The sequence below is a fragment of the Mycteria americana genome, chromosome Z (genome assembly GCF_035582795.1).
Source record: "Mycteria americana isolate JAX WOST 10 ecotype Jacksonville Zoo and Gardens chromosome Z, USCA_MyAme_1.0, whole genome shotgun sequence".
In the NCBI taxonomy this organism is placed as follows: Eukaryota; Metazoa; Chordata; class Aves; order Ciconiiformes; family Ciconiidae; genus Mycteria; species Mycteria americana.
In genome coordinates, this window is record NC_134396.1 from 40,248,927 (window position 1) to 40,274,754 (window position 25,828).

The 25,828-nt window shown below is 33.6% G+C and overlaps 1 protein-coding gene across 1 annotated transcript in view; it reads right to left on the reverse strand.

Annotated features, from left to right (window-relative positions):
- Positions 1-25,828, reverse strand: part of CNTNAP4 (contactin associated protein family member 4) — a 238,273-nt gene that overhangs the window by 179,363 nt on the left and 33,082 nt on the right. Inside the window, exon 2 of the mRNA XM_075526550.1 lies at positions 17,271-17,381. Within this exon, the coding sequence (XP_075382665.1) occupies positions 17,271-17,381 (111 nt within the window). The remainder of the gene's footprint in view (positions 1-17,270; positions 17,382-25,828) is intronic.

Genomic DNA, 25,828 nt, shown 5'->3' on the forward strand with positions numbered 1-25,828 from the left:
CAGATGAATGAAGATATAGTATGGTAAAGATTTCTTTACAGTGAAAACTAATATTTAGACAATATTGATCTTTGTTATTAAATAAGTAAATTATAGTGAAACTGCTAATTAATAATTAAAGGAAAATAGTTTATTAGTTATTTGTTAATATTAGCATCTATTTTTTAGTTGCCAATTGTAAAAAGAAACATCCTTTATTGTGTGACCAGTGTTTTCTTTTACTGGGCTATAACAAAATCACAAGCTAAACAACAGGAAGACCTTTTCCAGTTGCTGTGATTTAAACTTTTGCCAGACTGTTAGTTTTATAGCTATGCAATAATAATGATGTAGCCTGAGTGTGGAAACTGTCAAATAACGGAGTTTGTTTGACAGGTTATATTCTGCCTACCAAGGCTAACCCATAGTTTCATATCTTAAGAAAAGACCAAAATAGAAGCCAAAGCTTCACCAAAACATATGACAGACTTCAACAATTATGCCAACAAGTGAAAAGGAATGCAGATATAGCACATAAAATTCAGATAGGAAGGTCAACATATTCTTAACTGTTGATAATCAAATTTAACTGGGGTTCTCAGTCAAAAGTTCTTCTCCAACAGAAGTAAACCTGCTCTCCTAGTCAGACCAGAATACTATACCAATGCAGCAGATGTTACGCTAAAAAAGAATATTTAAAAAGTCCAATTTTCCACAAAGGTGTTTGTTGGAAAGCAGTGTATTAAGCTCTTCCTGTTTTGTTGGCAGAGACATTCTGTCCCACACCTCTCTTCTCCCATGCAGGCAGTCACAAAATAACACAAAACACCAGGTTGCCTGAGTTCTTCCAGTTGTAAAACTTTCATGAATTTCACATATTTAAGCATCATGCAGGGACTTTCCTTCTGGAGGGTAATTAAGAATTTTGGGGAGCTATTAACATGTAACTGCTTCACAAATAAAATAACCAAGATTGTTCTATTCTCCAACGCTAGGACAAAGAATATCCATGCTATTATAACCTTATGAGGGCATGAAGGGGAAGAAGTTAAACTGAATGCTTTTGTAAACTACACTAATATAGAATGACTTTGTGTCATTCTAAAATAGCTAAACCAAATATATAAATATATGATTCTGTTACTAAAAAATTAATATCTTCACTTAGGTGGTAGGGTATTGATATCTTCAGAGGTCCAAGTATAGTGTCTAGAAAAAACATAAAGTATTAAGTTTGCTTTTTTTTTTTACTAAGTATACTGAATAAGACAGTCTACTCTATGAGCCACCACAGAAATTAGAGATCTGGTAGCTAAAATTCCACTTAAGTAAGTTAGCACTAATAAGTACATTTTGTTTTACCAAATAGGATGATATACAAAATGGGCTTGGAGTGTGCCACCAATCAGTCACAAACCTGCCCTCAGCTGATCATATTAATGGAGCCTTTTACAGCCAGATGTCAGCCCTGAACGTTGATTGCCCAACCATAGCCTGCCAAGAGCTGACATGTTCTTCCTCCCTTATTAAGTTACACAAAATGGAAAAGATATAGATCTGGATTTCAAATCCACCAATCTGTAAAAAATGCAGGAAGAATTACATTATAGGAAATCTTGGTAGTGTGATTTATTATTAAGGTTATCCATTAATTCCAATTAAAATTCCCCGTTTCTAGGTATTTCAAATCCTGTCAGACTTACAACTAGAGTGAAATCTTTAGTTGTTTCAGGCTCATTTTTCTCTCTTTTTCTATTTCCTTTTTTATCTGACAAATGCCCTTAGCAATTCTAAGATTTAGATCAGGATTTTGCTAGTTATTAGATTATGAATATCTGACCAGAATATGCTTTTTTTTTTTTCTTTCCTTATCGACCACCACATTGGGCTGATGTATAAACCTTTGCAAACAAATGATCAAGATTTGTTATAAGGTAACTCTGAAAGGTCTGCCTGCACTGTTCCACTGAAGTACTGGTGCTGCTGAGATTTGTGGGCTAACACCAGGTACCGGAACTGAAATGAGGAAATTTATTTTGCAGCTCATTTCCATCTGCTTTATTTAGGTGATGGGAAGGCAGAAGATTCAGTATGGAAAGACAAGAGTTTGATCAAAGATGAGAAGTATAGATTGGGACAAAGAACTCCACTGTGACTTGATCTGGACTTCAGTTAAAGAGGTTTAATATAACTGCATCAAATTCATCATAAATACTACATAAATACTTAATGTGTGAAGAATATATGAAGAAAGTCTTTAAGCAAGCTGAAAATAGAGGATGGTAATGAATGACTCCCAGAGAGAATAACTTATGATCTCAGAAAGAGCATGTTCTCTGATTGTTGGGTCATTTTTTTCCACAAATATTGATGCTGTGAGGCAAAAAAGATCAAGCATATTGCACAAATGGAGGACAAGTGGGCAACTTTTATGACATGGATGAATATACTAAGACACTATCTGCTTTTGATTCAGTGAGAAGTCAAAGGCTCATCAGTACCAAAACCTGAATGAGTTGTAAGTAACATTCAATTTCTTTAGGGATTTTGGGGTGAGGACTTTTTTCTGATAATTATATATTTTCATAGTAAAATATTCTGGACCTGCAGGGTCAGTTCTTATATGTGACAGTGAATCAAGTGCAGTGACTTCAGGTCTGGTTTGAATATCTAGTAGTTCAACTATGAAATTGAGTCCAGGCAGTCTGGAACCTGGATTAAAAGCCAGAAGGACATTTGTTACCATGTAAGCCAAAACTGTCTCAGCAAGTAGGAAGCTCAAAAAATAATTGTACCTTTGTCTCTTCTGATCTTAGAAATTGTGTAAAGGTTAGAGAAATGAGTGGAAAAGACACATGAAAGGACTTGAGAGCTGCTACAGATGGAATATAGCCAGGAACTGCATTGGGAATCTTGTCTTCTGTAAAGCAAAATTTTGGCATTCAGAAAATTCTTCTTGTCTGTCACTATGTATGCCCTCCCAGGAGGAGGCTCCAGCTGCTTCAGATCCTGGCACTAGGTCAAACAGTCCAGAAGTATTCATACTGACATTCCTGTTGTTATAATTTTATATGCCAGAAATACCAATTCAGTCCTAACTTTGCCAGTTTCTTCCTGGTTTCTTTTCAACTCCCAGTCCCAGAAAATGATGAATACCTGAGGGACAACTGTTTAACAGTGGCTCACAAAGTCTCACTCTAGCTGAAAATACTGTCTTTGAGACTGAGTGAAACACATGGATCAGTCCAGTAGGTGAATCTGGAAATTTTTTAGGAGTCCTGGGAAAGATGTACACAGACAACTTTTCTGGATTTGTGACAGGAAAAATATCTTGCATGCTCTTGAGAAATGAGAACAGAGCCATGGTGGTTTTTGTGCTCTCTCATTTGAGCATGAAGAATCCTATGCATGCATATGACCCCTTAAACATCTCTAATCATAATAGTCTGATTACATTACTCTGTGTTCCCATATACACACACTAGAAAACTTAAAGGCACCAATTATGATCACATAATTAATTTCATGTGACAAATACTCATATAGCAGCAAAAATAAGAGATTCTTTGTTGCAGTTCCAAATAGAAGGTGAGGTGGGATTTTTTGTTTGTTTTGTTTTGCCTTTTTTATCAGGAAATAATATGTGGAAATTACTTTTTTTATATACTTATATCTCTAGCACTTCCATCTTGTAAAAAATTAAATTACAAAAGTTTTTCCATATTTCTACAGGCTAGAAAAATAATCAAGCCATCTTAGTTCTCCAGAAGGCAAAACAATCTCTTGAGGAAACACAGTCAACAATGTAATGAGTTGTGAAATCTATGATTTTAATGGGTTGTTTCATTTTTGCCTGAGCTGCTCTTTGGTGACTACTCTTCTAAGCTTACCAATTTCAAGGCTGAAATGTAGACAGCTGGCCTTCTGCAGTAAATTAGTAGTTAATCCTGTGAGTATATACAGAAACTACTTATTAACAACTGTGATTTCTGTACAAAATATATTTTAAAACTATTACTGCTATGACTATTAGAGGGAGTAAAGAAGGTAACTTAGAAAAGTAGTCCGGGCTAGTCAAACAAAGAATTTTCAATTTATGAAAAAGACCTTATACTTAAATATGGCTACAGTGCTACAGGGTAAATGCAGAAAGCAGAATATCATAGAAAACAAAGCTATTGAATTATTACTTTAAAATACAAGAAGCTTGATTCATCATTAAAAATCAATAGCAAAACCAAAATCTGTTCTGGATTATTGTATTTTAGATTATGTATGAGGCACACATAGTTAATGCTCAAAGCACTTTTACTCCTCTTTCTATTGAATATTTACATCTTAGCAAAATGGAAATGTATATGGTTACAGATGTGTTAAACTTTGTAAGCCTAAGTCAGAATACTTACATTTTAGTAATTCAAAATAGTTTACCTGCAATAGCTGTACTTTGAAAAACTGTAAAGCCATCAATTTTCAAGGAAATGGAAGATTTTTTCCAGTATCTGTTTCATTCAGGAGCAATTAGTTTCTAAAGGGGAAGAGGTGTCTCTTTTGCCAACTAGTGGTCACTTCAGAATGCAATACTCTTTTTAAGCAATGTAATGTGTCCCACATTTATATACCAAAAAATCAAAAGGATATTCTGCAGTTAATAAGGTGGTTATTTGTGGGAAGACACTGAAGACCTAGAGACATAAAACAGTATCTTAACAAAGGACTAAACAAAACAACACTGCATACATTGCCCAGAATTATTATGATTAATGAAGCTAAAATGTCTATTTAAACTCTGATGGCTCATTAATCAAAACATGTTTATAAGATGTCTTGAAGCTTTTGCATATAAAATATTGTAAAGATACATTGAAAGACATGCAAATGATCTGCTGAATATCTTGTGAAAAATCTTTTGTGGAAAAAGAGCTGGAACAAAATGAGAAAAAATACAATTATTTCCAAAAAATAGTGGTATGTTTTCCAGTTCTTTCTCATACCTAATGAGTCCTGAATTTGGTTTGATTTAGGATACTTTTACAATTTTTAAGCACTTGAATTTAGGATGAATCCATACTTGACTACAGTTCACTTTTTGCCCTTTTTTTGGTTTTGTGCTTAACTAAAAATTCAATTATTTTATAAATTTCCTTAAACTGCAAATATCCTCTTTCAGAAGTACAGACATACAATAACCTCAAACAAAGGGTTACGCTTGCCAGATGTAAATCTATTTATCCATCTCAACAACAGCCAAAGTGGAGATCCCACTTCATCCCTTCACTCTATATTTAGAAATCAGGTACACTTTGACATGACGCAGCTTAATCCCATTTAAAATGTTAGAAGTGAAATACCAACAGCTGTCTGAAAACTGATTTATCAATAAGCTCCTGCCAGTCTGTTTTTGACAATTTACACTTTAGAAACAATAGACCCTTTTGCTTTCCCGTTAGAAAGACATCCATCTTTCTATAGCTCAAGTATTTAATATCAAAGGCAGACTTTGGCTGCTTTATTTCTAAAAATAATGAGCACAACTTTTGCTCGTCGCTCACAAAACAACACAAACTATAACGCAGAAAAGATTTGGATGAAGTCTATTTTATACACTTGTTTATATATTTTTATTAAATTATTACAATTATTCTTCAACATGTCCTTTTAAAAATTCAGAATTTTCAATGGGATTTCACATTATTATTGAAATTAAACAACTATCATCAGAAACGATGCTTAAAGCTCTATGCACATCAAAGGGTTCTGGACTGTGCTTGTGTTAAAGTTCCCACCCTTGTGCCTCTCTTCTTGCAACTGGCAATACCGGAGATCTCAGCTGTGGATATTTTTAAATCAATGCCTGATCAATGACACTAATTATCTACTTAAAACTCCTTCTGCATTTCAAAACTGTATTAGCTATACTTGTAGTATACTGCTCACACTTGCAGGGTGTTCAGTACTGGATATATTTTGTTACAGTTGAGAAGTTTTAAAGAAAGACACCATTTCAATTTATCAGCAAAAAATAAATGTTGATAAAGTGGGTAAAGATACTTGTTTTATTATAATACCCAGCATTCTTGGCCACTACTGAGTAAAATATATTTTTTCAGTCTTCAGAGTCCTTTTTGAAAGATTAAACCTTGCAGTAAAAACACTTGTCTGGCAAGGATGCAAATGGTCTTAACTAAGTCCTTCTCATCTTTCATGGAGGTTTAGTTAGTACTAGTTTCTCGTTGCCTTTTTTAAAAATTATTTTTCACAAAATTCTTGAGTAATGGACTGAAAATTCTGTTTTGGATTTCAAACCTTAAAAAGTCTTGAGGATTCCTATTGAATTTTCAGGTTCTTGTGTTATTCTCAGAATGACTAATTAGGTTTGAATGCAATGGATAACCTTGCCTGAGTTGGATTTGTTAATGTAGGTAACAATTTTATAATTTTGCTTTTTATTTTGGATTTTTATTTTGGATTTTCGTTTACACCTACTCCCTCAAACAGGATTATTTAGGGTTACATTTCTCTCTGCTTATCTTCTGTCCCAAAACAATTTATTTCAAATTATCATTTTTGGCAATGTCTTTGTGAAATTTGTTCATAACAATGTAGAAATACTATGAATCCCTAAATGTATTTTTTTTCCTGTTTCTGTGCAGGTCAGACTATTTAGCAATGATCTCTTTTTGCTGTCATGCAAATGGTACAGGGGACAATCTATGAGTGAGACACCCTGAAATCCACTCATGCTTCAGGCAGACAGCAACCTTGGTGTGCAGTGATGCACAGGTATCTCTGATACACACACCACTAGATTCAAGTTAATTCTCTGCTGAAGGATTAGAGACTACATCAGCCAGAAGGTATGATAAATTTACTATAAACACTCGGTTTCTGACCTCAGAGTATTTGCAGAGTTGAGTTTTGCAGAGGCTCTCACTCCATTCCTGCAATGCTTACATGTTAGACACTAAAACCCCCTCCAAACCATCCCTTACAAAAAAGGCTGAACTGAGACTTGTGCATAAATGTAAATAGTGGACCCTTTATTTGCTTTCTAGACATAGTCATGATGACCTTAATGCACAACTGTATTTCAGTTGTCAAAAGCAGAATGAAAACAAGTTAATATGTAGAATAAATGACTGTATAAAATGAAGAACAACCTTTTTTTTATTGATAGGAAAGGAAGGCCTTTCTACCTGCCTCCCTCCCCCAAAAAAACAACAATCAAAAAAATCCACAAAAAAACCCACCCTGAAACAACAAAAAACTGTAATGTGAATTATTCTTAAGAGGAACAAAAAAGCAGTAGTGCTGATAGCCTAGATAAATTCACATACTAGATAAAGGAAGAGAATTTTTTTACTCTGAGCTACTGAAGACTGAGCAGCTTAATTTACTGATGACCTTTTACTTTCATTTAACATGGTTCACAAGCTATAATTTACAAGATAGGAAGCAAAGGCCAAGTTTATATTTGGTTCTATCTGGTACCAAGTACCAATGTGACACTAGGAAGAGACCACAACAAATGAAAGCATATTAAATAAATTATTTAAATTCTAGAATCGTCATGACACTGCAATTTAGGTCCCTCATGTTTAAAATTGAAGGAGGACTGTAAAAACTGCAAAATTGTATAAAGCAGCTGACATGCCATGTTATTTATGGAAATTTTAGATTCTTTTTTGTCCTTTGTTTAAAAGGTGAGAAAAAATAAAGAGAACACACAGGTGAAGGCTTTGTGGAGTATCCATATGCTCATAAATTATTTAACTGTAGAAAATAACTAATGGAAATACCTTTGATCCTATAAATGACATGAATATTAATTTTAAGACGTATTACAATCTATTGATTCCTAAATGACATTAATAGATAAAATGCATAATACTGAACTTTGTATTACTAAAGTTATAAGAGAATTCTTATTTTTGTTAAATAATGGCAGAGAAAAATAAAGTAGCAGGCAGAAAAATCTCTAAAAAGGCTACTTCTATGAAGTAGTAAAAAAAAATCTTCATAAAAAGTTCTACTGATTCCATCCAAATCAATTCTACTTAACTCTACCTCACTATCTACCATCATGCCAATTTAACTAGCTTAAAAAAACCCTGAAAGTACATTATCACTTCTGTTTGTACATCAATAATCCTGCTGATGGAGCTACTTGACCTTTTTCTGCTGATTTCAGTCACTCGGAAGAGTTTTGGGAACAACTCCACTGCAGGTGAAGAAAAATCATAAAGTCAAGTCTACATGGCTATCTTGCAAGCTTAGCTAGTCAAAGCTGCACCATAGCAGTTTTGGGTGATATTTATATCAGGAGCAATGAATGGAATTAATCCCAACATGGACAAGGACATTAATGTGCTGTTGTTTGCTGTTCTGTAGAGCTGAAACCTTTGTTATACCCTCTTTCCATTCACTACGTTCAAATAATTTATTACAACTTGTCTGGTTATCAGTCAAGCTCCCAGACAACAGCAAAATTGATTGAGGAACTATAGCTAGATTTCATTGTTCATTGGAAATCTAAAGGAAATATAGTAGCAAATATAATGTAATGCTTTTATTTTACACTAATTTTCATGATCTAACTAATTTCTCTGCCTAACTCTGTACAGCAGCTTGTAACTGAAAATTATTCATAAAGAAAATACATTATTTCTGTTTTGGAATAAAAACAAAAGGATAAATGACTATTAGACAGAGACTGCTGTTATTCAGCTTGCCTGGAGACCAATGAAATTTATTGAAAACTGCTAAGTAATAGGATTTCATTGTCAATCTCACTTCAAAAACTCTCCTCAGTTATTTATCTCCTGAGCAGGACCAGATTGTGACAGAAAGTTTAAAAAGTGAATGAAAACATAAATATGCATTTTGCATACCCAATGTCATTATCTAATATATCTGTGTATTTAAACTATTATTTAATATTACATCTATCTTTAATATTGGATTTTATTTAAAATTTTAAAAATAAAATCCCTTTAATGGGTACTTTATTTTTATTCACTTGTATAGCAAAAAGATGAGACAGTCAAATCAAAGTTGCTTTCCACCAGGTAGTCCGACTTTAGATACTAGTCAATTTAACATGAGTTTGTTACTTCCCAGAGACATATGTTTCATGAGTGCCTAATTTACTTTCAGCTCTTACATACTATTTTCTGAAGTGGCTTAGTATAGGATTTTCTGCGTCTTTGAGATATCTAAAGATGTAGATTAGAAAGTAATATAAAAAATGTAACATAATATTATAATGGTTATGATAGTATTTAGTAGAATTACCTGCCTATCTGACACTGAGGGAAATAGTGACTAAGATATTCATGAGAATGCCACCATTTTGTAAGGTTTTGAGATTAATTTAGCCTAGGAATTCTGAGCTCTCCATCCAGCAGAGTAGGTATGGCAGTACGGTCCCAGTGCAATGGCAGTATGAGTAGGATCATAATACAGAAAAGTACATCCCGTATGCTAGCAAATTGAGCATTAATGACGTAAGGAAAAATATTTTAAAGGAGATGGCAAGAGACAGATCCTTTGTCAAATTAAAAATCTCTGAACCTTTTGTAGAGGTGTGGCAGGAAGAACGTTTTGTATTTTTGTATTATTTTCCTTTGAAGTGAAAAATGTAAGAATACTTAAAAAGTTGGAATTTAAGACATTCAAATTTGTTTTGCATTACAACTGAAATTAGTCAAGATTACATCATATGGAAAATCTCCTACCCTTTTTTAATTTAAGAAATTGTCCAAAATCTCTGATCTTGGCCCCCCTAGGAATAGGTGAATGCTTTTGAATGCTTTTGATTTGTCAGCAAAAAAATCCAACCACTCCTCTGCTTTGAACATGCAAGGAAAAATTTGAGGAAAAATCAGATGCATCAGCACTTATGATCTATTTTTCCATCCCTCAAAATATTAAAGGAGGTATGATCTTAAATTATTTATTACTGCAAAGCAGGCTTGGGAGTCAAATTCTATTATGACTCTCTAAAAGACATAACATTCATTCAAATTTTGGACAAAATTCAGCCTTTATCTAAGATTTCAAAAATATGTTATTTAAAACTATCTAAACTCAAAACAACAATATGGATAGATCAAGATTTTGACTTTTTATTATATTAACAAAGGTGATAGCATACATGAGTTGTAGCAAATTTTATTTCTGAAGTAAATTTTTATTTGATCTTGCTCTCAGCCCATTCAAGTTTGCTTCTAAGAGTATTTGAATATTGTAGTTCTATGCAACTTTTTGCAAAAATTGTTCTCACTTTTTTCTATTCCCATAGCTATATTTCAGGTAGAAAAACAGTCACAAACAATTTCAACAATGAAATACCCTTATTACCATTTCTTTGCTTCTTCTGTGCATTTCACCATAATTTGAATTTGCTATTCCACAGATGTTCTCACACATGAAATAACTCTGCTTGAAACCTTTTGTTATGCTTTCTTATGCTTGAATTAATTTTGACGACAAAGCTGGAATTCAGTTTCTGGAAATAACTGTATGAATATTCCTAACTCCTCATAAATGTTCATGAAAGCACAATGCTCTGTAAATACCTAAAATATTTGTAAATATTTTATCCTATTTACTTACTCTGCTTAGGAGTAATTTTCTTCCTTCCTTTCTTTCTTTCTTTCTTTCTTTCTTCCTTTCTTTCTTTCTTTCTTTCTTCCTTCCTTCCTTCCTTCCTTCCTTTCTTTTTCTTTCTTCCTTCCTTCCTTCCTTTCTTCCTTTCTTCCTTTCTCTCTTTCTTTCTTTCTCTCTTTCTTTTTCTTTCTTTTTTCTTTGTATCTTTCTTTGTCTCTTTCTTTCTGTCTTTTTCGTTTTCTCCCATACACCCTTTTGCAATATCTAAATTACACCACACACGCACACACAAACCCAAAACAAGGCAAAACAAAACCAGCATAAATTTCACTTCAGACATTAATGAAATACTACTGCTTCAAATCCTGCCTTCACTGAAGCTGGTATAAATTTGGTAATTTCTTAAAACTTGTAGTGCACCTACAATACCATATACAACTTTCATATGTGCCCATATATTTTCTTAAAACAGGTGTTAAAGACACTTTCTATAGAAGACGTGAAGCTGTAGAATGGTAGTAAAAACAATTTCATAATTAATATGCTGAGAGATTGATGTCAGTGTCCTCACTGAAAGCCCTAATTATTGCAGTAGTTAAAGAAAAAAAAAAGAATCTACGATTTCTTCCTCAAAAACTGAATGGTACAGGAATTTCACTAACAATACAGCAGTACGCATCATCTGGTCTTTTATGCGTAAGTCACTGTAGCCACTGCTTATTTAATCTATTTTAAAAATAAAAGATTTAGACTGTTACTTTTGCCTTTTTCCTGACACACCTGCTGAAGTCAGGTAAGTGATGAAAATCTAAGCCATTATGTTAGCCGGATCAACTTAGATTTGCTGTTAATTTATAAAAGCACAATGATTACCATCAGATTGGATTTTTTCATTCCAGCTTTGTTTTCTTATTGCTTGTACTAAAGCAAAATATCAGCCTTAATGAATTTTATTTGCATACTGATGAAATGGAGGGAGTAAGCTCTTTCTAATTAATTTTTGGTCACTAACAAACCTAACTGCTATTCATTTTTTTAATTTGTCTGCTTTTTTATTTTAATTTTTAGCACTAGATTATGCAGGTTAAATTGTTTCTTAAAAGAAAAAAGAAAATTGCTAAAAAGAGACCTTTCTTCTCATTGTGTGAGAAATGTTCTTTTTTCTTTAACTGTTTCCTTGATGTTTTCCTCCAGTCTACCTACTGATAGGTAGAATTCATTTATCCATTTTGACCTACTCAGTGCGAGTTCTCAAAATGTGATTAAACTATAGTGTTTTATAAAAAAAAAAAAAAAAAGATGGAGTTTACCATATTGAATAAACTACCCTTTAAATGCTCTTTGTATTAAAAAAGTGCAATAAGATGTATTTGATATTCAGTGAAATGGTAGGGTAAAGATTAATGAAAAAGACAAAGAAGCTCCATATACACACCAGAGAAAAAACAGATCTGGTAGTTGTTAACACATTCAAGTTTTCAGGCCGCTTCTGAAAATCTGTCTATGTAAGCTGACAGCATAATTAAAATACATGGGTTTCTTCCTACTTCAGGGAAACAGAAAGCTGTAAGCCAGATTTTTTTGGCTACTTAACAACTTCTATATTCAATTTTCTTCTGTGCTATTCTAATCAAGTAATTGCATGTGAATATGGGGCAAGGTGATCACAGCCAAATCTCTGTCCAGCTCATTTAGCTGCCCAAATATCAAAGCTCTTCCATGGGTATGTGTACTCTTGTAGAGCAAATGGCTTCTAAATTTTTTACCTGTACAGTTGCAAAAGTTCATTATTCAAAAGAAGGCCTGCATTCTTGGGTATAATGGTTCACAGTCCCATTAATAAATCTTTTCCAGTGGGATTGGAATAGTGAATGAGAGGGCTTTGTGTATGTACAACCAACATGGAATACTGATCCCACTGCAGACAAAACCAGAAGACTCTGACCTCAACAATGATACAACCTTCTCCCTGTTTGGCAGAGGGCTCTTCCACAGATCATGGTTGGGAGATAATATGCCAAGAAACCTTCTATATTTGCAGATAGTGTAAACTTTCTGTAGTGCCAAACTTCAGCTGACTACTCATCGTGAAAATTATTGGCAAACAGTGGACAGAGGCACATTCTTGGTGGCTCAGGTTAGATATTGGTACCTATCAGTAGTCCTAGTAGGCATGCTCTGCATGCTGGCCATTTTTTCCCTTCTTTTGGGATACCTCATTTCTGCCTGTAAAGAAACATGCGTTACCTATCTATATTATGAAAAAAAAAAAAAAAAAAAGGACTTCCCTTCGACCAAGTGACCACTTTACTTTTAAGACATACAAATCCTTAAATGCTTCTGTCCCCACCTGGCTTTTTCAAGCCTTTTTCAGATTTGAGAGCTTTACCAAGATGTTCTTTGTTTCTTCTCTTGTTTGTTTTTTGGAGGTTGGGTTTTTTTCCCCTTTTGTTTCTTTTAGCCTCATGTGGAAAGATACATTAAAAAAAAGTACCTCCCCTAAACATTTTTTTTTGTATCACCTATTCACAGTGGTGGAACCAGCGTAGAAAACCAGCCTAGTTTTTTAACAAGCCTTTCAGGATCCAGAATTTTACAACACAGTTCAGTTGTAATGTATATAGCTATATGGACAGTAAGAACTCCTTTCTTCTGTTTGTATATACAAAAGCTTCATTACTTCTTTTTGCTAGAGAACATGCTAATAGTGCATTGCTAATTCAGCTCAACTCCCAGATTAATTTCAGAGTCACAACTTTGTAGGATACAGTTCCTGTTTGAGAAGTCTGTCCTCCATTCTTTCTAAACACTTTATAACTCACCCTGATAAAGTGCTTATTTCAGTAGGTAAATTGATTACCATATCTCTTCATAATTGCTTTGCCATGATTATACACTATTCCACCAATCTTCATGTTATTTACTCATTTCATCATAAATGATTTGTGTTTCCTTGTGTATAATCAACAAAAGTATTGAACAGAGCTAGCCTTAGAGTTTTCTCTAAACTTCTGTGGAAACATCTTTATACAGTAATATTAAGTGCTTTTTGAGATCAACCAGCTAGATCTTAATCCACTTAATTTGAACTGTATTGATATTGTGCTAATATTTAAAATTAGAAAGTCATACAACATTAGGCCAAAAGTCAAATTCCTCATATATTAAATCCCTGCATTTATATCTACTAATCTCAAATAATTAAATCAAGGTTTTATAAGATCTATTTTTCCATTAAAAATACTTGACTGCTATTAGTGTTTGTTTTTTTTACTTAATTCTTGTTACTTGACTCTTCTATCTACTCTTCCATTATTGCAAGCAGAGCTGATGTGAGAGTAACTACTTTAGAGTGAGCGGGAGTATTCATTGGCTGTGTCTATTGAATATTGAATATTTGCAAAGCTTCAGGAAACCAATGCACTCATAATAATTAAAAGTTAGAAGAACTTTTAAAAAGTTATTCCTAGTTATTATCACTTTCCTTAGCTGCTAATGGACTGAAAAAACTTTTTTATCATCATGTAGTTCAGCCACATTATCCTTTTCCTTTACAGAGAGCTGAAACATAATTGCAGTTAGCTTTTTTACTAATCTGTCTCTCCTGTGACCATTTTTATTATTTCTTCATTTAAACTCCATGCTGTACTTTTTTTGAACTACAGAGTTCTCTCCTCAATCCCTTTAACTTTTCCTATTAATTTTCTACATTTAGTAAACACAAAGATATATGGTTAAAGAACTATTCTCTCCTTCAGTGCAACTTCCCACATTCCTGATAAACTTCCTGCTAATTTCTAACTTTTCTTTGCCAATTGAAATGGTGTAGGTTTATATGCATATATGTTTTATTTCTTTATTGATGAATGACAACAATTTGACTCCTAAGTAATCTGTGTAAAAACACTGTATTTTTTCCTGTCTAAATTGTGTTCAATTTTCCCTAATTTTGGCATCTTAAGAACCAAGTATATTATTGGACTAGGAGACATAATCTGTGTGTCTAAATTAAATGTTAGAAGGTCACAATCACTCCCAAACACTAACTTGGGCTGAATGAATTACTTGGTTTTATTCAAAGTAAACAATTATGTATATTAAAGGCAAACCCATTTACAATTATCAGACAATTTATTTTGAAACTGTAATGATGTGCTTATTGCTTCCCTGAGATCACTGACATCACAGCAATCCAAGTCATATTCTCCTAATAACAGATCTTTTTTCCAGTCTATATAGTTTAACAATCATTTTTTGTGTGACTAAACCCATTTGTTTATAACCATCTATGTATAATGACTCACTTTGTTCCACCTAAATAAAACTTTCATTTATATACACCTACAAATGCAGTCAGGTTTTCCCTTGAAAATTCACAGAAAAGGATTAAATACAGATTCAGTACAGAAAAGGTACTCGTTGTTCTATAACAAGTATGAGTCTGTACTCTCACTGAAAAAAAGAAAATATAAGTCAAGACTAATTTATTTAAGATTAATTTATTGAAGACTGAAGAAATTTTTCATCTCACCTCATCTACACAGTTCTTTAGAATTATATCTGAATGAACCAAAAGGTACCTAACCAAACAGTTTGGTCATAAGTTATTAAACCAACAAAATATTTGAACATGACAAATGAGTAAGACATTCAAATCTGTACCCTGTTAAGTAGTGTGAACCTGAGGTACGTGGAATGACAAGGTAGAGAGCTAGCAATCTTCTAATTACGCAACCTGCTGCTTTGTATCTACATGAGATGGAAAGACACCAGGTGTAAAGCTATGAGCATTTTTAATGTGTGCCCACACTACAAGGCAATGTGAAGTAAATGATAAATCTAAAAAATATATGCTAACATAGTACAAACAACTTCATAGCACATGAAAAGAGCCAAATGGAAAAAATGTTTAAATGTACATTTTTGGGAAGACCAATATACTCTTTGATGAGAACTCATATGTTAGTTAAGATTCTAAGAGCACATATTACTTCAAATTAAGGCAAGTCCTTCCACAATATATAATTTTCTTTAATATCACAACTTCATTCAAAACAGCAGTTCATGCTTACCAAATTTGTACACTAGGTTAATGAAATAGATTAGGATATTCCTTCTATCAGTACACAACAAATGTTCCTGTAAATCATGGAGATCCAAGAATGGAAATGCTTTTGACAGTGCAAAGTATTCTTAAGATTTAATTTACATACTTATCAATTATATACATTAATATAAAATATAATAATTAAATATATGAGGGGAACAGGATGTATTTGAATGGTTCTAAATAACCAGCGCAGTTCTCATTGCCTGAATTAATGCTGAATTATTAAGACTAGATTGTGACCTAAGACACAACATTTCAGTGAGGTCTCCCAGGATTGCACCTCTGAATCAGTTTCTTTCTTGCTTCCTCATGGGTAATAATTAAACAGAAGTCAGTGTCCATAGAAGTTCCTTCTTCCATAAGCTCATGTAGCAGCTCCAGCCACTGCCTGCTCATGTTGTCAGACAGCTCACCAATGGGTGGGAAGTTGAGCTTCATAACTTCCTTGAGCTTAGACTACACTGTGGATCATGGCTGGTTTACAAACACCAGACAGATGATTTGAAACAGTAACATATGCTCTTGGATATCTAAACTGATTTCATTTCAATTCAGACTTTATCTGTTTTTAAAACCATAATTTTAAAACAGAGTATTATTTTTAGGTATGTCAACAAGAGGGATTTTATTTACCAATAACACTATATTGCCACATTTTATTAAATCCTTCCTAAAGATATTTATTCTTCCTTAGCATTAGCACTGTGATGTTAAGACCAAGAACCTTGCTGATATACTGAGGGACAAAAGAAGAAAAATTGCCTTAAGTATGTTATTAACAGGAATGACTGAGGTCCTGGATACTTGCCTAATGAGGCTGACAACTGAGATTTCTCGGTATTTCAAAGTTAATTTTTATCTTTTTAATATTCAAATGTACTTACATGAATATTTTAACATGACTTGAACATAATTACTTATTACAAATAGGCCACAAACACAGCACAAAGTCTAATGTGATATGTCTTGACAGTTTAAATTCTTTTTTTTTGACAGATTTTATTTAACCTAACAGATACTGTCAACTGAAAACAGTTACTCAAAAATATTTCCTGAATGTCTGGTCCTGTCTTTCCAAATGGAATCTGCATTTACCCTTATTTCCTTAGAGAATTACATACAATGTTATTCATATGTTTGCACTTCTTCATCCTCTAAGAGAGAAGAGATTATTTACATTATCGTTGTCTTGTTAAGAAACAAAATTAATTTAAATTTTGATTTAGGACTAGGCACAAATATATGTTCAAAGCTGTCTACACTTTATGCTGGAAAATCACATGAAGATTTTAGTTTCAGTCAGGATGAATCCTTTACACTAAAATTAATAAAACTTTCACCAGTGTCTGAACGTATAATTTTACCACAAAAACACATAGTGTACATGGCAAAGTGAATTCTTTGAGACTGTTTTACCTTCCCATTCCTCTTAAAACAACAAACGTCACTCTCTCCAGCCCAAATAACCCAGAATATGCTATGTATCATTTCAACATTGTGCACAGGTACAAAAATGCTTAAAAATATTGTAAAAAAAAATAACATCAATCAACCAAGAAAATGCACTCACCCTCTCTTCGATTAAGCCTTGCAAATCCTGGGCTGTGACTGCTAGACAGCTCTGATGAACTGCTGAATGAAGACTGAGGCAAAGCAGACACCAACTGATCATCACAATTATCTGCCAGTGAAAAATATCATGTTCAGGTTAATACAACGAACACCACTTAGCAGAACTGTAACCAAAGAGAACACTAGAAAAATATCTGAATCAACCCTGTATCTGAAAGCAGCACACCTCTAAATATTTCCTCTTCCTATATTATATGCAAAAGTATCAGTACTGAGGCAGCACTTTCCCACCCCCCCCTTTTTTTTTAACCCAATATTTCATGAGACTACCAGGGTATAATTTATTATGTTCTTCAACTGGCTGTATTTGCCCACTTCTAACCTAACTTCTGAGATCATACTGATAAATGGTTCACAGCTCACTCACTATCATTTACATGGATGGCAACTGACAAATTCTAGTCCTGGTTGTAGCATGAAGCTACAACATCAGCACATGCTCTTTATTTTCTTTAGGCCAGCACAGCTCTGTGCAATCACATTTAATGTGTAATCACATTAAATACAGCTATTTCTTAAAAAAAAAAAACCTGAACCAAATGAAATAAAAAATAATCTCATCCCTTTTAAGCACTGTAAGAATGACAAAATGGAAAATCTTTTGCTTTGCCAATGGTATGTGTGTTTGATAAAGACACAGCACAAAATCATTATCGCACAGTTATTAGTATGCAAGTCCTAACGTCATACAGAATGAAACCTGAGTGTCTCAGAATCAGAAGACTCAACTGCAGTTCACAATCAATGGTGCGTAAGCAAGCAAATGCTAATCAATACTTTGGATGTTAAATGCCTCTCCAGCTCAATTACTATACAGGGCATGTGTTCATTCTCCATTTAAATTTGAAAAATATAAATTGAGAATCAATATCTGTTCTAGTTTTAGCTGAAAGAAGACTGACTTTAAAACACTAGAAGAAGTGTAAAGAAGTCTTTCCCTAGCTATACTGTGCTGGCACTTGTTGTTTGGAAAACGAGAGGAAATTATGTAAACTATTAGTCTTTATGAAATGATTCTTTTTAGGACAAACACATACTTTGGATGCAACTGGTAAGTGACAAGCCACAGGTGAGTCCTTCTTCTTCTAAGCCTTCTGTTTGCCTACCAGATTTCCAGTATCAAAATAATGAATATTAATCAATAAAAAATATTTTCCTGACTCAGTGATAAACTGTTTCTGCTGAATAATTATCAGTATTTCTAATTAGCAGCAAGACTTTTATATGAATGTCTCAAGGGGATTTTTTGATAAAAAATTATTTTTTTAAAAAAGTTGGTTCCTTTGATTCTTTAAGCAAAATTCTTCCTAAAGAGAAGGCCTGATACTGACCATGACTGCTGCAGTTAGAAGTTCTCTCAAATCCCATAAATAATATCCAGTCACCACAAACAAGTTAATAATTACTTGCTCTTGATAAGCTCACATATACCATACTTCTACCAAATTCAGACTACCTCACCCATGTCAAAGGAACAAATAAAATTATTTACTTTCATAAGTTTATTTCCTGCTGTAGCCTTCTATAATACAAACTGCAAAATTTTATAACTATTCTTTATTGTCTAACCACAAGCTCATTTTTAACTTCATTATCCACAGATTATATTTACAATGGTGAAAGAGGCTGTGCTACTTGGGACAAATTGTCCAACTGGTAAGCACAAAAGAAGAAAAAAATTAAGAGAAACAAATTTTCATCTTATGAGCAAATGCATTGCACTGGTAAGTCTTAGAAATGTATCTCATTAGTTAAAGGTTTCTTTACAGCACAGAAAATAAAAAAACTTATTAGGCATAAACTACACCAGAAAGAGAAGACTATGATGCTGCCATGTTTCACATAGGCAGCTACTTACACTGCTGATGCAAGGGAACACTGCAAGTGCCGCTGATCTTTTTTTCTACTGCCAAAGCCTACATTGCAAGCCTAGATACCAAGGTGAAAATTACAAGCAGAGAATAGAAAGGCATTTTCTCCCAAATCTAAGTACATGATCTAGAATCATAAAATCACAGAATCACAGAACGGTTTGGGTTGGAAGGGACCTTTAAAGGTCATCTAGTCCAACCCCCCTGCAATGAGCAGGGACATCTTCAGCTAGCTCAGGTTGCTTAGAGCTCCATCCAACCAACCTGACCTTGAATGTTTCCAGTGATGGGGCACCTACCACCTCTCTGGGCAACCTGTTCCTGTGTTTCACCACCCTCATTGTAAACAATTTCTTCCTTATACCTAGTCTAAATATACCCTTTTTTAGTTTAAAACCATTACCCCTTGTCCTATCACAACAGATCCTACTCAAATATCTGTCCCCATCTTTCTTATAAGCTCCTTTTAAGTACTGATATGCTGAAATAAGGTCTCCTTGGAGCCTTCTCTTCTCCAGGCTGAACAACCCCCACTCTCTCAGCCTTTCCTCATAGGAGAGGTGTTCCATCCCTCTGATCATTTTTGTGGCCCTCCTCTGCACCTGCTCCAACAGGTCCATGTCTTTCCTGTACTGAGGACTCCAGAGCTGGATGCAGTAGAACGTCTCATCACTTTCATATACCTATTTTCAACTTTGCTCTTCTGGAGAAGGGTGGCATGTGTTATGAAATGAATCACCAGGAGTAAGACCATGTGATTAATACTCACAAGCACTAGCAGATAAACAACAGAAAATACACTATTTTTACAACACCCCTGGGTCCGTCTAAGTCTTCAGAACTTTTTAATTCAGAAGAAAAAAAACCTTTTCCACTGGATGGATGAGACAGCTGTCTTTGTATTACTTGCTTCTGCTGACTACACTTTTCACCTTTTTTCCTCCTAATGTACAAGTTAGAAAGGAATCAGTGGTACTGCATTATTCTGCCTAGATAGTCTAATATACATATTTCTGTGAAACTCATATATTGCTTTGAGATTTTGTGGAAGAACTCATTGAGCACTTATATAGTATTTATCCTATAATAATTTATGTCAATCTCAATTTATAATAGAAAGATACATAAACAGTTGAATATACACAAGATATTATCCAAAATCCAACAGTGCAAGACAGTTTTTTTGCATTTACACAATAATGAATAAAGAGAAGTGAGCAATGCATCACAAGTAGATCTATTCTGAATAATTATACATTTATTTTACAATAGCTGCTTCATTTCAGGAAAATAACAATATCAACTTATTTTTTATTGCTTAGCACATGTTGCTTAAAACATGTCCTTGTTGCAGCTTATAGTGTGCAATGTAACCCAAAATTTAGTAAGAATTCCAGAATTAAATCCAAAACACTTTGTAGAAATTGGCAAGAACCAGATGGTCAGTATCAACTTGTTCTCAAATTTAATAAAAGCAAATGAAAACAATCTGTACAGCATGACAATTCGATATGGTTTCACCTACAGTAGAAGACATACTACACAATGAAACACTGTTTGAATTCAGTCTTTTCCACATGCTACTGGTCAGCTCTTCATTTCTCTTGGACACACTTCCTCTGTACAATAGGACAGATCTAATTGCTGAAGGCGATCTAGGGCTTTCTAGGGATATTTCACATAGTTCCTCCAGGCTAAATGCATACTTTAGTAGCCTATTCTAATAAGAGTTTTAAACCAAAGAATTTTAATTAAAAGCTATGCATCATATAGCTTTTATTAGATTTTTGTGAGAAATCTTTTTTTATTTTTCCAACAATAGGTAAGGATACAAAAAATGTAAACAAACCATAGGTTTCTGTAATATGCATAAAAATCTGATATCAAATAAGGCTTTGTGAAGGAAAGAATGTATATTTAATTGTGTGACGCTGATGTAGAGACCTTTTGGTGAATAAAATCAAGTTCAGGCCTACAGAGTCATTGTACAGTAACTGTACAATGAGAAGAGTGAGAAATAATTGTGAAATGTAGGGTTGGCTAATGCAGTACACTAACATGAGCTGTAATAGTTGCTATTTAAAAAACAATGTCTGAAATGAGTAGTATTCAATAGGACAGACAGGCATTACTCTGGGAATAAGAGGAGAAAAGCTGAAGTGCAATTGGTAAAAAAAAAAAAGCAAGAATGTGCAAATGGGGGGAAGGATATATAAACAAATATATATCACCTGTTTCATCACCAAATGAAAAAAGTTATTCAAGTTATATAAGGCATACCTTTCCATATACCATAATTCCAGTGTAGATTTAATGAAATTTATAAAGTAATTGAGGCATTTTATAGGAATAAAACTGTAAGTGTTGCATGTACAAAGTATGCCTATCATTACTCTTCCAGCTTCAAATACTATCTCATTATACAAATACAGAGTAAACCAAGAAATTATTCATACAGTGGCACCATAATTTACATAGATCATGCCATATGACCTACAACAGATGGAGTTCAAGGATGTCATGTAGTAAAACAGTTATCACAGTTATGTTTATAACACTATGGTTGATCAAATAAATTTTGTGTCTTCAACCAAAGCAGCAGCTTGTTAAAATAAAAATAAAAATACTAATAAAAATAGTAGAATACTGGGACAACCTGAGATTTATTTCTCCAGGATGCATAAGTGTATATTTTCACTTCCATGTAGTGAAAAAAACCACAATGTCATTTACAGGCACAAACCTTTTTATTTTTCAAACATCAAGAATGTATGGCACTGATTTTAGTTTGAATGTAATAGTCAGGATACTGTTTGTCATGTAAATTTTCAGCTAGGTCCATAATATAGACTCACAGATTTTCACGCATTTCAATTTGAGTGTAAATTTTCTCTGAATAAGCAAATATCAGAGTCCAGTGCTTAGTTTCTACAAGTTGACATGCATTCTGTTCATAATTATCTAAAAAGTACATTTATTACACTGAGACATTCACTTTATTCACTTTATCTTAATTCAAACTAAATCATCGCAACACAAGAGCATACACAAATTAACATCAGACAAGTAGACTAGCTAGGGACAACTGGAAATGCAGTCTTAGTGGAACAGAAGAAATAATAACCCTGGGAGTCTCTAAGAAGTTTGTTAATCTTCATCTTTCCCATGCAGGTGAAGCAGCAATGCTTAGGAAGGAGCAACTTTGCTGCCATTAATACATTCAGATTTGAATAAATTAATATCTGTGATCAAAAACTTTGCGAAAAGGAGTGAAGCTCTTAAAAATAAGAGACATGTCATATTGTATCAATAGGACTAGTACTTGCTAAAACCTCAAAAAAAGGTGCCACAAAAACTACCCTCCAATAGGTATTTATTAAATCTAAGATTCAGTTAAAGCATAGCATTGACTTCAAAGCATTCCTTTTCCTATTACTGTGAAGACGAAATATCCTCAAGCCTATCTACTGTTTTCAACAGAAGATATTTAATTTTCCCTAGGAGTGAGCACATATCTCACTTTACTTAATAGAACCTTTAAATATGTTAATTGTGGTAATTTAGTCTTCAGTTCATGTGCAGGCTTGTAATTAGTTTCAAAAGATTCATTGAATTTAATGAGATTCATGTGACACAGATAAAAAGAGATATGCCTGTCTCCTTCTTTTGCTGAGAGGTATTGACCAGTATGCTGATCCCGATTATGGTGAACTCTTCATCAATGAGGATAAGAATAATGAGGAGAAGTCAAGTTGATAGATTTACAGACAATTAGATCACGTTAGTTTCAGGCCTTCTAGCTACACAATATGCAATGACACTTAATATGAAACTGGCCTGTGGGTGCTGCTGTGCTATATGCTTCCCCTTGCATTTGTTTCCTGACCAGGTACAAGCTATTTGTGTTCAAAGAGCCTAAGCACTTCATCTTGAGTCTACTGCTGCCCATTTGTAGCTGAGAGTTTACAAACAACTAACTAGAAAAGTTGTACTGTTTCATGCATGCCTCTATGAGCTCATTGAAGCAGTTCTTAGCCACTAGTGTTTCCCTTTTCCACTCTTCAGTTCATTTTGTGGAATATTTTTAGGCATTTCCATATATTCCATTTCAGCTGCATATAGGAGCCCTAGAAGCTCACAGTGCTTTGCTTTGCTGAGGCTTTCTAGCCCTTTTCAGCTGTTTACTACTTTGAAAAATGTTAACCCTTCAAGTTGAAATTTTACTGGTGATTGGCCCAGGCTGATTTCTATTTTGTTTTTGTTTAAACTTCAGTTTTCATCAATAGATTTCAACTATTTCTTGGAGGGGGGTGGAGGGAGAAGGAGGGGAACTGGTTGCCCAAGATAAAAAAAGAAAAGTCTTTAGGCTTTTGTAACAGTTTCTCTGTGAATGTAAAGAATGATTTACCAAGGAGATAACCTTCATGGCAGGGCTAATTCTTTTCTTGAATTTGAAACAAAATCTTCCAGTTTTCTGATAAAATTCTTAGCCTTTGCAGACTGTGCTTCACAAATTCAGCACAGAATTCTGACACTTAGCAGTCAATTGTTCCTAATATACTATTCACATCAGGCATGTGATGTTTACCTGAACAAAACACATGCAATGCTACATTTCCTTCCTTTCAAGGAGCCATCCTCATTTCACAATTGCAGTTATTTCATGCCAAGGAGGGATCAAGAACAGGAACTGAGTACAAAAAGCCAAATTTCCTCTGTGCTCACTGACGACCTTGTTGTTTTCCAGGGGCACAAAAGTCTTTTCATGACTGAACATAGAGAACTTAAAAGCCAGACCAGAAGGAAGAAGATAAAGACTGTAGTTAGATCAGAATTTAATGATAAAGGACTGGAAGAGATATAAAATTCTGTTTCCAAACACAGACCTTTGCAAAGATTCACTCCTTGCAATAAACCTTCAATAGCTGGCATGGTTCTTAAAGCTGGAAATTATGCTTTCCTCAGGTATTTATTTATTTATTTATTTTTACTTTTTATTTTTATCTGACTTCATGAATCACTTTTGTTTCATAGTTTAGAAAAAAAGAGCATGAAAATCACAGGGAAATCTTCTAATTAGTTTTAACAGTGTGAAATGAAGGACTTCCTTGTTCTTAGTACCCAGAAATCAGCCAAGAGTAAACAACTTTTGTCTTAGTGGACGTTAAAGACATATTGATAATGACTGAGTTAACTCTCGATTCTCTTGGCCTTTTCTAGAAACCTTCAGTCTATGATCCACTGCAAGCGAAGTCCTGTCACTAAAACTTATCTCCTAATTCCTAGTGCCCTTTGAAACCAAAAATGTTCTTATATTAAGTTCCATGATTTTTGGATCAAGTCTGTATTTTTTATAGATTCCAATTACATTTTATATGTGTGAATTCAGTGGGGAAAGGGTATATGTTTCAACAAAATATTAGAGCAGGACAAATTAGAACTGAGAGGAGATGGCAGAAATGGGTCATTTTCTGTGATGTTCTTCTTATTCACTTTAAACACCAAAATTTATTAATTAACCAAATATGCTGCAGTAACGTTTGTAGATCAGCTTGTTCAAGGTGTACCCTATAGCAAATCAAGAAAGTAGAAGGGCATACCTTCTACTCGACAGGCAAGTATCTTGTCTATTTTGAATTAAAAGCATATTTCTTATCAAACAAGACAAAACTGGCAAGATTAAATAGAACACATTCTAAAACATCAGCAGAATCTGAAATTTGTGGGATCTTATGGGTCTTTGCTTGTTGTATAAACTCAAACTAATATTGTTTACTTAACGTTTCTACTATTAAAAGATCTTTCATTGTGTTTTTTATTGCCATTGAGTTTTGGTGGGGATCTTGACAACACAGAACACAGGTTTTAGTATTAAAGCCTTTAGTATTAAAAGGTAGTTATATATTAAATGTTAATAAGAATCATCTTATGAGTGAAAAAAATTAATTCAGTAAGTAAAATGGGGTTGTTCTTTGAAAAGCTGTGAAAGACTAATGCAATTTGTAATGTAAGCTGAAAGTATCTTAAGCATGTTTGGTAGTAAAATGGCAAGATTTTTAGAGAGAAGAAAACAGAATTTATATATAATAAGTGAACTAAAAAAAGTTACTTCCAATTTAGAATTAAAATATTTCATACTGATCAAGAACAGATAAGTTTTATTATCAGCATTCATTTTTTCCCATGTAGGTGCGCGATGTCTGAAAACTAATTTTTTAACAGCATGAAATGTCCTTTCTCATGAAATATGTCTTACACTTTCTCATTGGATTATTACATTTTCACTGTCTTTGTGCTATCTCATAATTTTTTTAATATTCGGAATATTTCATTATATATTTAATTTTTTTCAGCTGGGATAACATAAACAGAGTTTAGTAAAGTTTTTCTTGAGATCAGTAAAAGCATCTTTACCAAAAATCAGAGTATTTCAAATGCCTTATTACCAGAAGAACATAGAAATTGTTTTTCTTTCTCCTAAACTAGCAGATGCAGACAGAATTCACACAGAAGAGGGGTGGGATTGTTTGTTTGTTTGTTCCAATGATAGTTTTAACTTTGATTTTATTAAATCAAACTTTGCTCAAAGGTAGAGGTTTTGCATTGTATTACATTTCACCCAAGA